The 13,007-nt window shown below is 38.8% G+C and overlaps 1 protein-coding gene and 1 long non-coding RNA gene across 2 annotated transcripts; both read left to right on the forward strand.

The window, feature by feature from the left end:
• The first annotated feature begins 1,981 nt into the window (after positions 1 to 1,981).
• LOC139118432 (uncharacterized) lies at positions 1,982 to 5,316 on the forward strand. The gene is made up of 3 exons (XR_011548706.1): positions 1,982 to 2,150; positions 4,152 to 4,226; positions 4,634 to 5,316. It is a non-coding gene; the product is annotated as an uncharacterized lncRNA (long non-coding RNA).
• A 937-nt stretch (positions 5,317 to 6,253) lies between these two features.
• Positions 6,254 to 10,348, forward strand: LOC139118788 (putative leucine-rich repeat-containing protein DDB_G0290503). The gene is made up of 4 exons (XM_070682245.1): positions 6,254 to 6,720; positions 7,829 to 8,057; positions 8,333 to 8,489; positions 9,963 to 10,348. Exons 1-4 carry the CDS (start codon positions 6,254 to 6,256, stop codon positions 10,346 to 10,348), a joined length of 1,239 nt encoding a protein of 412 aa, XP_070538346.1.
• The last annotated feature ends 2,659 nt before the right edge of the window (positions 10,349 to 13,007 follow it).

The raw sequence follows: 13,007 nt of genomic DNA on the forward strand, positions 1-13,007 counted from the left end.
GGCCATTTAATGTTGAGAGGTTTGTCTTTTCTGAACCTGTATTTTCCGAGCCAGAGGGCTTCACTTTTGCTAGGATTAATTTTCAGTCCAGAAATCTCGCTGAATGCATTCAACTTTTCAATCATTCGCATATGATGATGATTTAATTGAAAGCAAACCTGGCACTTCAATCCCATTAATACTTTGGTATAACCGCAGGGAGCATAGAAAAACTTCAAGCACCAAAATAAACAGCATGGAGAGATAGAGTCACCCTGTCTCACTCCACGTCCAAGTGTAAAGTAGTCTGTAATGAAACCCTTGTTCATCACACAACTTGGGATGTCAGTGTATAAGACTTTTAATTTTATCCACTGTTGGAAGGAGGGGCCAAAATTAAATGCAGAAAGTGTTTTAAAGAGAAATTGCCATTCAACTGAATCAAAAGCTTTCTCAAAATCAATAGTTAACATAATACCAGGTAGATTGGAATTTTTGTATAATCTAGGATGTTTTCAGCAGGTCTGACCACATCACCAATTAAGCAATTTTTGACGAAAGCTGTCTGACATTCGTTAATAATATGAGGGAGGACCCTTTCCAGTCATTTGGCCCGGCATTTTGTGCCGATTTTGTAGTCCCATTTTTTAATCACTTTCTGTCTCTGCTCCCCTTTTCGAGCAACGTAATTACCATTTGACTTTGTGAGGTTGAAAAATGGCCTTCCTCAAAAGCTATGTTGAGGGAATTTGAAACATATGTGGAAATTAAAGGCCAAAGTGTTTTGTAATAGTCGACTGGGATTCCATCGTTCCTTGGGGTTTTGTTGTTGGGGAAAGACTTGACTGCTACAAGCACTTCTTCAATGGATAGGCTATGGCGCCCTCAGAGCAATTTCTTATGTCATCAGACAGTTTAGGAATGTCGGGATTGTACAAGAAATGGGCTTGTTTGGCATTATGGTTTGGCTCATTTACATCAATCTGGGATGAATACAGGTTTTGATAGAATGATTTGATCTCAGTCATGACATCCTTGGATTAGTACAGTATGACCCATCAGAACGATGGAGGGTATTAATTTGAGATTTCTGAGCATTTAATTTCTCCAATTGTAAGAAATATTTTGTGTTTTTTTCTCCCCTACTCAAGCCAGTTAACAGTTGGCTCTAGATCTAAATGTGGCCCTTTGAGGAGGTCATCACCTCGAGGGCGCCCTCTTAGGGGTTAATTAGCTTTGCTGGCGGGTACGTGGGATGCTCATACCTCACCAGGACGGGGTGCTGCAAGCTCATTTTTTGCTCACGTGTTCACACACGTGGGCATATGTCGCAGCGATGTCTGTCTGTCTGTGTGTCTGTCTGTCTGTCTGTCTGTCTGTCTGTCTGTCTGTCTGTCTGTCTGTCTGTCTGTCTGTTGGTCCGATATCTCAAAAACGGCTGATCAGATCAGAATCAAATCTGGTACATAGATTCAGTTAGCAAATGGCAAGAACTGATTAGTTTTTGGTGGGTGTGGCTTGCATAATTAAGCCTCATTTGCATAAATATGTATTTTATTAAAACTTGTTATAACTTACAAATGAATGGTCTGAGTGAAGTTAACGTTTGTAGGCTGTTGCAACAGTGCAATGACATTACCTGTTCAATCAATGTACGATATGGATACATAATTAGGTAAATAGGCATAACTGAAATTAATTTGATGGGGTTTTGTTGTCAGTGAAATAAAAAAAAGGCATTACCAAACCTTCTGTTGAGGGCGCTTTACAACGGCATCTTCAATAGGTATGTATTGACAGAATTAATTGATTAAATTTGTTCAAACGCTTGACACATTCACAGTTATGTAGATGTGTTTGTTTTGTTTTTTAACTTTGTTGTAATGAATTTATCTTTTTCAAAAAAGTATGTATTGACAGCGGCATGTCTGATACATTTTACCCACAAACCCTAGCGGCATAAAGCCAGTCTTACTTGCGCTTACTGTACTCGTACATTTCGTCTCCCCGCCATCGCATCGTCGCATAAATCAAGTTATACCGTCGTATCATAACGAGTACATAGTTCTTCGCTTGTCTCCACAGCCTTTCTGTGCTGTGAGTACGCTTATCCGGCTTTTTGCTGTACAAATTCTGAAGCGTGATTTTGATGGACTGTCGGTGTGGTGTCGGTAAGTAATTCAAAGTAATTTGTGTGTGATGTGTTGATTCTATGTCGTGATTTGATGTATGCACCTTTGTTCGATACCACGATTTGACTTGGACGCTTTGAGTTTACGGTTGAGAAAGTGAATAGTACGGTACATGCATCAAAAGAATTGAGAAGGAGCGCGACTGTGACTCGATCGCGACTGGGAGCTGTAGTTCCGAACTTGACTTTTTCATGGCATAGATTTGTACGGTCGGCTCTTGCCCTGCGTACCCTGCTGTGTGTTTCGGGTGTTACACGGCCCCCGCCACTATCATCTACATCATCACATCTTTCATCTAGTCTAATGAGGTCTTCCAAATCCTTTGTATTCATTTAGACCCATATTTTTTGAGCAACGGCTTTTGAGATTTTCTGGCGCACGTTTGTTGGCTCATTATAAAGTGAGTCTTGGTTGGGGTCGACTGTTCAGAGATGACAGCTGTAGTTGCTTCATTGTAAGAAGGCAGACAAGGCCCTCTGTCACAAACCTTAAAAGTCTGTAGCATGATTGAAAGAATCCATTACTTTACGCTTCACTGTTCTGTGATTAATGTTTTCTTGGCGTGCGCCAATGTCAGCTACGCTGGCTCCTCTGTAGAATTCATCCATTAGATGTGGTGGGGCCGTGTAACACCTGAAACACACAGCACGGTACGCAGAGCTAGCTAGGCGGGTAGATTTCTGTGTACGCTGCACTGTCTCCAAAACCCACGTGGGTCCGGCCCGACAGCGTATCCCTTAGCGTACACGAGAGGTCCTGCACGAAGAATAACAACTTGACTGGTGTCAATGTTATTATTATTTCATAAAAATAGTCCACGTAAAGATTGTTTTGTGACAATCGACGAGAGTCATAGGCTGGATAGGCTAATTTTGTCGTGGCACCTAATTTTGTCGTGGCAAAGCCATAGATTAGGGTTAGGGATTTTAGATTGGGCAATAGTTTTCGTTCTCGTAGATGTCGCGGGGACATGGATATTCTAGGTACACTGGTAGCAATGATGAATAGTTACTATTATTGTTTGTGTATAGGGTCTGTTGTGGTGCTCCGAAAGGGTTTCAGGTAATATTTTCATGATATCGTCATAATAATATGTCTGATCATTTACATACTTTTTTAGTTTCCTATAATGTGGGACAAGCTACTGAATTTCGATGGTTGGTACTCAGTGGCAAAGACTTTGCTTGGAAAATGCGTTACCATCAAAAGCGAATAAGAATGTAAAATGCCCCCAAAAATCTTCCAGACCCCCCCCCCAGGATATCAAATGGTCCACCCCATAGGTGGGAAGGCTTGTATAATGAAAAAATGACATTTATTCATCATATTCATAACTTCCAGACAAATATTGCTTGGAAGATCCTGTGAGTAGGCCACCACTGTAATTGTTGATAGATCAATAAAGCCTGTCGGCTGGTAGGAACTGATCAATTAGTGTGTGTGTGTAGTGTGGAGATTTCCTGACTTTCCATCCTGTAAATTTTGACAATTTTCTAAAGTACAGCTTGTAAAAATTACACAAGTTTAGTAATATGCAGATTAATTTTAGTGCCCTTTCTTATCCAGCTTTGAGTGTTGAATGAATCATTATGAGGACAAAATGGTAATGTGATGAAATGTCACAGGACAAAGTGATGATAAACCATGAATTCATTTATTATTCATGAAAAGTATACTCTATGAGTGAACTAATGAGGTTTAAATGGGTCCTAAAAGATAAACTTAATTTGATGAGATTTACATCCGTGTGTTGCCCTTATATTTCATTAAAACAAAATGACATGTCATACACACATCAAAAACATTAAGATAGCTATTTGAAGAGATTGTTGGACATGGAAGATGTGTGACAAATGTTAACAGAGCTTTCGATAATGTTGTATCACTGTTCTAGTAAATTATATGGCACTTCATGGAGTCAACAAAATTTATGACAGTGGTCATTTTAATCCTTGGTGTTATGTTTTTTTTCATTTGCAGAAGTGGTCTATTGATGATTACATCACCACAGGGCATTCATTAGGACATTCCAATTAAATCCACATATTTTTTTGTGTGAGTTCATTCACTTTTGCCATTCTTTGTTAGTCCATGCAGCTTTTCATTGTGTGTGCATTCAGGCATCTAGGTAGATATTTCAGACATGCCCAAACCGATTTCAATTTGTTCTTTGATACTATCAATGCCATCAGGCAGCCATTATGTTATATTTTGTGGCCATTCACAAAGATATGTCTGACATACCTGGACCAATGTCATGCAAACTTGCCTTTGTAGGAATGGTGTCGTGTCATCAATGATGAACTTGTTGGTCAATAATTTCCATGAAAAAAATGGAATAAGTTCTTTACATGTTGTAAAACATCAAATTCATCTTTTTGCCAATTTTTTTCACGGTACAAATATGTATATTTAACAGGATGCAATGGATGTCTTACTTTGATTTTTTGTTTCTTTAACAGATTATACCAGGAGGCCATATACGTGGTGAAATTCACTCGCCCATAGGAGGCACAGCAATAACTTGCCCACAGGAGGCGCAATAATAACTTGCCCATAGGAGGCGCAATAATAACTTGCCCATAGGAAGGGCGCAATAATAACTTGCCCATAGGAGGCGCAACAATCATTTGCCCATAGGAGGCGCAAACAATAGCTTGCCCAAAGGGGTACAACACAATCACTTGCCTATAAGAGGCACAGTTGCCCATAGACGGTACAGACTGCCTGTAGAGGCGCGTTCAAGATCACAAATTGATAGTCAACAAGCATTGGTTACAACATTGCTGACAGTACTTTGAGCAAACACTGTTGTGGTTAATTTCGCATTTAGATCACAACTGATTTGACATTGATAATATTCAGTATTAGCTTGCAGAAGAAAAAAAATAAGGCAGTAAAGTTTTGTCTTTGTCTTCCTCAGTGTACATTGTGAAATTATACCGTGAATATTTAACAGCACACAAGTTAGTGCTCTATCATTTACTTCCTGATAGGAAACAAGAGTATTGTTTACAGGCAGATTATTTGCAATCAAATAGAATTACTTCAGCGTACTGAATATATAAGGAAGACTGACATTTCTCTACAATTTCTGAAATTGGCATTCATTTACTTCATAATAAACAAGAACAGTCATACCACATTCTATCATTGTCTACTTATAACTGACAACCCTTTTAACTGCTTTTTTCTGTTAGGTCCAGCTTCCCAATAAAGTTGGACCTAAATTTGTAGTGAAAGGGTTCAACGTCTAAACTGCACAATATTGACAAGCAATAACACATTCATAGTCTACAATCTCAACAAACACAATCATTCTTTCATCAATACTTCAACTTTTAAGGTTTCACTTTTCATAGCATCAGAAGAAATCAAGGAAGCAATAAGCAACATCAGTCAAATTATTAATTTTTCTTCCTATACAAGTGCTTGAATTGACTGTAAGAACTTATTATAATATTAAGCACACCCATAACACAACGTTACTATAAAACTACAATGAGAGTAAAAAAACTGAGCATAAAGCAAAAAATGAAAGAAGTAAATTGTACATGCAACGAAAAAGACAGTTGCAGACTCCTCACAGATGTTACACAAAGGTCAATGTCGAAGGTGATGGTAATTGCTTGTTCCGTGCTATAAGTCTAGGACTCTATGGGACACAAGATCATCATCATGCAATAAGAGTACATACTGTTGACTATGTAATTGAACATTGGGACAGATATGAGGATCCAATTAAAGGTGAATATGAAAGATGGCATATTGTCTCTCAAGATGACTATAGGCAGTATATGTCCAGATCTGAACCAGGTAATGCAACTTATGGAGGGGACATTGAAATAAATGCTGCAGCGCTTGCATATAACATTAATATTGCAGTTCATCTTGACACTTTAAGTGAACCATTAGAGACTGTTGGTAATTCTTCTGTAAGTATACATCTTTTGTATCATGCAATCCGTGTTGAAGGAGAAATTGATAGTGGTCACTATGACTTTCTGCAAAGCACAGAGCAAAATTTGTCACAAGCAATAAATGTAAACAGTTTTGGACCAGTACAAACAGAGAAATCTTCTATGGCGCAAAATGAACATTGTGTAAATTATAGAGAAATAGAGAAACAGAGAGACATGATTGCCAAGAGAGAAAAGAGAGAACAAATAGAGTTTAGGCAAAGCGAAAAGCAAAGAGATTTAACAGCCAAGCAAAATAAACGAGCTGATCCAGCATACAGGCAAACTGAAAGGCAAAGAGATGTCAATGCTAAGAAAATTATAAGAACTGATGAGCTGTACAGACAAACTGAAAGACAAAGAGATGTCAATGCTAAGAAAATTATGAGAACTGATGAGCTGTATAGACAAACTGAAAGGCAAAGAGATGTCAATGCTAAGAAAATTATGAGAACTGATGAGCTGTACAGACAAACTGAAAGGCAAAGAGATGTCAATGCTAAGAAAATTATGAGAACTGATGAGCTCTACAGACAAACTGAAAGGCAAAGAGATGTCAATGCTAAGAAAATTATGAGAACTGATGAGCTGTACAGACAAACTGAAAGGCAAAGAGATGTCAATGCTAAGAAAATTATGAGAACTGATGACTGTACAGACAAACTGAAAGGCAAAGAGATGTCAATGCTAAGAAAACTATGAAGACTGATGATGTGTATAAACAAACTGAAAGGCAAAGAGATGTCAATGCTAAGAAACTATGAGAGCTGATGAACTGTACAGACAAACTGAAAGGCAAAGAGATGTCATGCTAAGAAAACTATGAGAGCTGATGATGTGTATAAACAAACTGAAAACAAGAGAAACAGGACATCAATGAAATTGAAGAAGGTCTGATGATGAGTACAGACAAAATGAAAGGGAAAGAAATGCTAATGCTAAAAAGACAAAGAGAACTGACCAGGTCTTCAGGAAAGCGAAAAGATCAGAGATGCCAATATTAAAAGTATTAAAAGAACTGATAAATATATAGAGAGAGAGAGCAAATGAGAGATAGATTAAACAAACTAAACAACAGAAGATGTAGTGCTGCCAAATCTATTGAAGAGCTGATACAAATTTTTCACGGTGCAGTTCAGAATGGCCCAAATTTTGTATGTGTGTGCTGCCAACAGCTGTGGTACAGAGAAAGTGTTTTGAACTACAATAATGTTAAAGAAAAGTTAAACACCTTTGCATCATCTCAGGCTACAGATAATGATATGGCACCATTATGTAAAACTTGCTATTCATATTTAAAAGAGTCAAAGTTGCCTCCTTGTTCTGTGGCCAATAACATGTCATTTCCATTAATCCCCCCGAGTTACAGTTACATCCACTAGAAGAAAGACTTGTTGCCTTACGCATTCCATTCATGCAAATAAGAGAATTGCCAAGAGGTAGACAAGTTAGTCTCAGAGGTAACATAGTCAATGTTATAGCTGATGTATCAACTACTGTCTCTACATTACCTAGAACTTTAAATGAATCACAGACAATACCTGTCAAATTTAAAAGAAAGATTAGCTATAGTCATGCCTATCAGGTAGAGAATGTCAGACCAGTGAAAGTCTTACAAGCAGCTAATTGGTTAGTTAAAAATAGCCCCTTATATAAAGCAGAACTGATTACAATATCTACAGATTGGGTTGTTTGCAGAAAGGATGAAAACCACAATTGGCAGGAATTTTGTGAGGAAAATGACGATCATGATTATTCTCACATGTCTGACAAACAAACATGTAAACAAGATGACAGTAATGATCATGATGATCATGATGATGATGATAATTGGACTGAAGAAATAAAATTGGAAGATCATCCTGCTGGCACACTGGATACAATGCTGTCACCTTTATATGATCAACACACAGACTCTGATGGCGCAGTTTGTTATGCACCAGGCGAGAACAATAAACCACTAGGAATATTTCAAGACAAATATTCTGAGGAGCTCTCATTTCCAACAATATATTGTGGTCAACCCAGACAAAAGAAACGCATAGTCCCTGTATTATATAGTACATTGTGTAAATGGGAACTTCGACACAAAGATAGGAGAGTTGCAAAGTCGATGCCTAACATTTTCTTTAAACTAAAAAAATTACAAATCAAGCAGATTAAGACAAGGCAACATTATGTTTGCGAAAATGTAATCTGAAGGGCCGCAAATTAACAGCTGGTGAGCTTCAATCACCACAAAATGTTGATAAAATTGTTCGACTTGATGAGGGATTCAGAGTGTTGAAGACACTTAGAGGTTCACCACCATACTGGGAGAGTGCAAAGAAAGATATATTTGCCATGATACGTCAACTTGGTATTCCAACATTTTTCATGTCATTTTCATCAGCAGAATCTAAATGGATACATCTATTGAAAATTCTTGGAAGGACAGTTCACAACAAGGAATACACAGATGACGATGTATTGAACATGTCTTGGAATACAAAATCTGATTTGATAAAATCTGACCCTGTTACGTGTGCTCGACACTTTGACTATTCATTTCAACGATTTATGCATGATTTCCTAATGAGCTCACATCATCCAATTGGTGAAATACACGATTACTTTTACAGAGTGGAATTCCAACAAAGAGGATCACCACATATACACATGCTTGTATGGATTAAAGATGCACCACAATATGGTGAAAATAGTGATGATGACATCACACAATTCATAGATCAGTATATTACATGTTCAAATGATACCAGTAATGAATCCTTCGCTGAATTGATAAATTATCAAATGCACAGACATGCAAAAACCTGTAAGAAAAAAGGCCAATGTGTTTGCAGATTTGGATTTCCTGTGCCACCTATGCCAAGAACAATGATATTGCAGCCATTGCCAATGGATACTGATGAAAGCACAGAACAGATCCTTCAAAAGCACTATGAAAATATCAAGACTGTTGTTACTGATTTACAATTTGGAGAAACTCTTTCTTTTTCTGAATTCTTAAATAAACTACAACTTGATGAACAAACCTATATTAATGCAATACAGTCATCTCTAACATCAGACAAAATATTCCTCAAGAGGTCACCAAATGAAATAAGAATTACAGCTACAATGAAACCCTACTCAAAGCTTGGAGAGCAAACATGGACATTCAATTCATTCTTGATCCATATGCATGTGCCATGTACATCGCATCTTACATTAGTAAAGCTCAACGTGGAATGAGTAATTTGCTCAGTAGGGCTGTGGAAGAAGCAAGGGAAGGATGTCATGATATCAGAGAAAGTGTCAGGCATATAGGAAACAAATTCCTTAATCATGTTGAAGTTAGTGCTCAAGAAGCTGTTTACCTTGTTATGCAAATGAGACTAAGAAGAGCTTCACGCGGCTTCACATTTATTAACACATCACCCCCTGATGATAGAGTTATCCTATTGAAACCTCTTGATGACATACAAAACATGCGTCCAAATGCTACTGACATAGAAAGTGATAGCATCTTGAAAAAAATATGAGAGGCGCCCAAAAGCCCTTGAGAAATTGTGCTTGGCAGACTTGGCAGCATGGTACAGTTTTCAAAAGTTAAAAGATAACCCGCAAGATCATTATCAAGATAATGATGACTTCTACAAAACCTGATGAAGAGGATATGATGATGAAAACAATACAATATATCAGATACGTGGCCTTGTGTATAAAAAACGCACCAAAGGTAAAGTTATCAGATATGTTCGTTTCCATAGGGAAAAAGACAAAGAAAATCATTACAGAGAGTTAATAATGTTGTTTTATCCTTGGCGAAATGAAAATGAACTCCTTGCAGGGTGCAAAACATACTATGATCGTTACATGCAAGTGAAATTTGAAGTAGATTCTAAAGAAAAGGAGTACAATAAAAATGCTCAGGAATTAGATCAAGCTATTGAAGCAGTACAAAACACAGCCATTGATATGTTTGATAATGTTGCTCCAAATACACAACATCAGGAACATCAAGACATTTTAGAAGGATCAACGCCAAGTGACACATTGAGTATGTTTGCACCATGTGATGAGAGTCATTCTAAATATGACATTGGACAGGACATTGGCATCAGTACAAATAATCCCATTATTGAAGATCTTCAACAACCACGAATGGCTGATAATGAATTATATCCACTTTTACAGAAACTCAACAAGAAACAAAAGAAATATTCTATCACATAGTACATTGGATGAAAACAAGGACAGAGCCGTTAAATATTTTTGTAACAGGTGGCGCTGGTGTAGGGAAACTCTTGTTCTCAAATCATTGTATCAAGTACTTTAAAATATCTTTCAAATCTTCCTGTGAAAATCCTGACAACATACACTTATTACTAGTTGCACCTACTGGAAAAGCTGCTTACAACATTAAGGGTACTACAATTCATTCAGCTTTTCAATTCCTGCATCCCAAGGTTTTCATTATAGACCACTGACATCAGAAAGACTTAATACTCTACAAGCAAAATACAGGAACTTAAAAGTCATATTCATAGATGAAATCTCCATGGTTGGTAATGGTATGTTAAATTATATCAATCTCAGACTACAACAGATAATGCTTTAAAACTATTGGCAAAAGTTTAAATTTACAGACAAATGCAATATCTATGAAAACACGTGAGCATTTTCAGTTCATGTCTGGTCAGTAATAGTAACCACAAGGTGACTCGATCGTAAAATAGTCATCTGTGCACCGGTTATTCACTCATATATCGCTTTATTCATCCATTTATCGTTTGTCCCGACGCCACAACCCATGTTTTCTGTCATGGCTTCCAAAGGTAAAGGAAAACAGGTGGAAAGAACGCCGGAAAAAGTCGCGGTGGCAAGCAGACACCCATTGCAGCAGACGGAACCCGTCGAACTTCGAGCCTACTGTCGAGGCCGTCGCATCCACCTTACTTCAAGAGTTCCAGAATCTACGTGTCGAAGTCCAATCCATTAAAAACCAGGTAGACGGAAAGATCCAAACCGACAGGGAAGATGCTTCACCTGCTGCGGACGCTAATAAATAAAGCAAATTTCCCGATGTTCAGTGATGTCCAAAGGCCCTTCGGGGAGTCCATCAATGGAAGCGCGGGAAACATAACCAACGTCACCAATGCAGCAGACTTGCGTCGCCTGATGCTGTAACAGCAGACGGACAGTTACAACGAGACTTACGAGATCTCCAACGGCAGTATGTGCCAGAGTTCTTCAACCAGAGCAAACAACCTAAACCCGGTAAGTCGCAGCGTTTCTTGACCAGAAAGGACAATACAACTCGCTCCGTTGCATGGCCTCACATAGCTGCTCAACCAAGACCGTTCGGGGCTGGCAAAGAAATCACTTTCGACAATATGACGCTCAACGAATTTGTGGAAGGGTTCACTGCGATTTTACTTTCGTCAGATGTCACAGACAAGGAAAAAACGGTTACGGTAACGGGTTGCAACACCTGAACATGCTTATGCGGTACGCATCCGTCTTTCCATGGGACGCAGTCCTTAAATTCCATGGAGCATTCCTACAGGACATAGAGTACGGTCGTCGATCCTGGACAGCGACGGCACGGATTTGAAAGAACTTTATTTATATCCGCGCGCATCTGAGAAGAAACAAGGGCGAGCGACTCGCGCTAACAAGAATAATGATGACAGCGTTCAGTATTGTTGGGCTTTGCAAGACGGCAAATGCAACGACAAATCCTGCAAATATAGCCACATATGCAGTGCATGCTTCAAATATCGCAATCAGCGGGTCGACCACCCGAAATCCAAATGTCCGTACAACGATCCCACATACAGAGAAGACAAGAACAGAAAGTCGAAATCCATATTCTAAGATAAAAAAGACAAAGACTCCTTTGTATCTGTACATGAATCTTGTAATAATATTACTTCAGTAGCAATTCAGTGTAACATTGTGGGACAGGACACTTCGTTTCATGCACCAACAACATCCTTAGATACTACTGTGCAAACTTTGAATTGTGTCACATTGTGTAGTAAGAGCACCCAAACAGAAGGGCGTTCAATTGATCTTTGTGCAGATACAATATTATCAGTGATAAACGGTTCATTTTGTAACAAAATACAACATCCCTTGCCCTGCCATCAGTACTCCAAAGCACTAGCCAACACAGTCAACTTTACGGGGGCATTGCTGACCACACCACCATTAGTAAATTTGCTGACAAAAATGTAATGATTGTCTCTCGGAAGTTCGCCTATGCACATGTACATTGCCTGAGAGCATCGTACCGAGGCCTGAAGACCGCATTTTGACACTCGTACCATCTTACGCACTCGCCAAATTCAGGGGAGGGTCCCATTGACGCTCCAACCAAGGTTACCAATGTCGACCGAGCTTTGAATCCAAATCTAGCACATTGAGACCAGAAGCCAAAGCTTTTGTTCCTTTTTCACATTCGCGCTGTGCAGCGCTCAGCGACGATCGGAATGCTGTCAGTTTACACAGTCGGGTATGTTAACGTTCCTCGGGTATCCCTAATTTTCGGGGTTTGCGGATACCAGTCCAGTCGAATTTGCAAATCCCAATCTGGTGAGCTAAATTGCACGACTATAATGACTACGCGATCTGTGATTTTTTAGAATTTTGGATGGCCTATTAATTACTGTGCCAAAACGTGCCCGCGGCCGGTTGATAGGAACCATGGCTCTGCATACGCGTTTGGGGAACATGGAGGTAGCTACATTATACATAGACACAGAGTTGAAACACGGTGCTACGGCAGGGCCTTATACCGGCAACCCATTTGAATGTTCATTCATGATTTCTCCCATACAAACTGTTTCAAAATCAGATTCTGACACCAGGAGAATAGTCCTGGACCTAA

Source organism: Ptychodera flava, chromosome 19 (genome assembly GCF_041260155.1).
Source record: "Ptychodera flava strain L36383 chromosome 19, AS_Pfla_20210202, whole genome shotgun sequence".
NCBI classification, from domain to species: domain Eukaryota; kingdom Metazoa; phylum Hemichordata; class Enteropneusta; family Ptychoderidae; genus Ptychodera; species Ptychodera flava.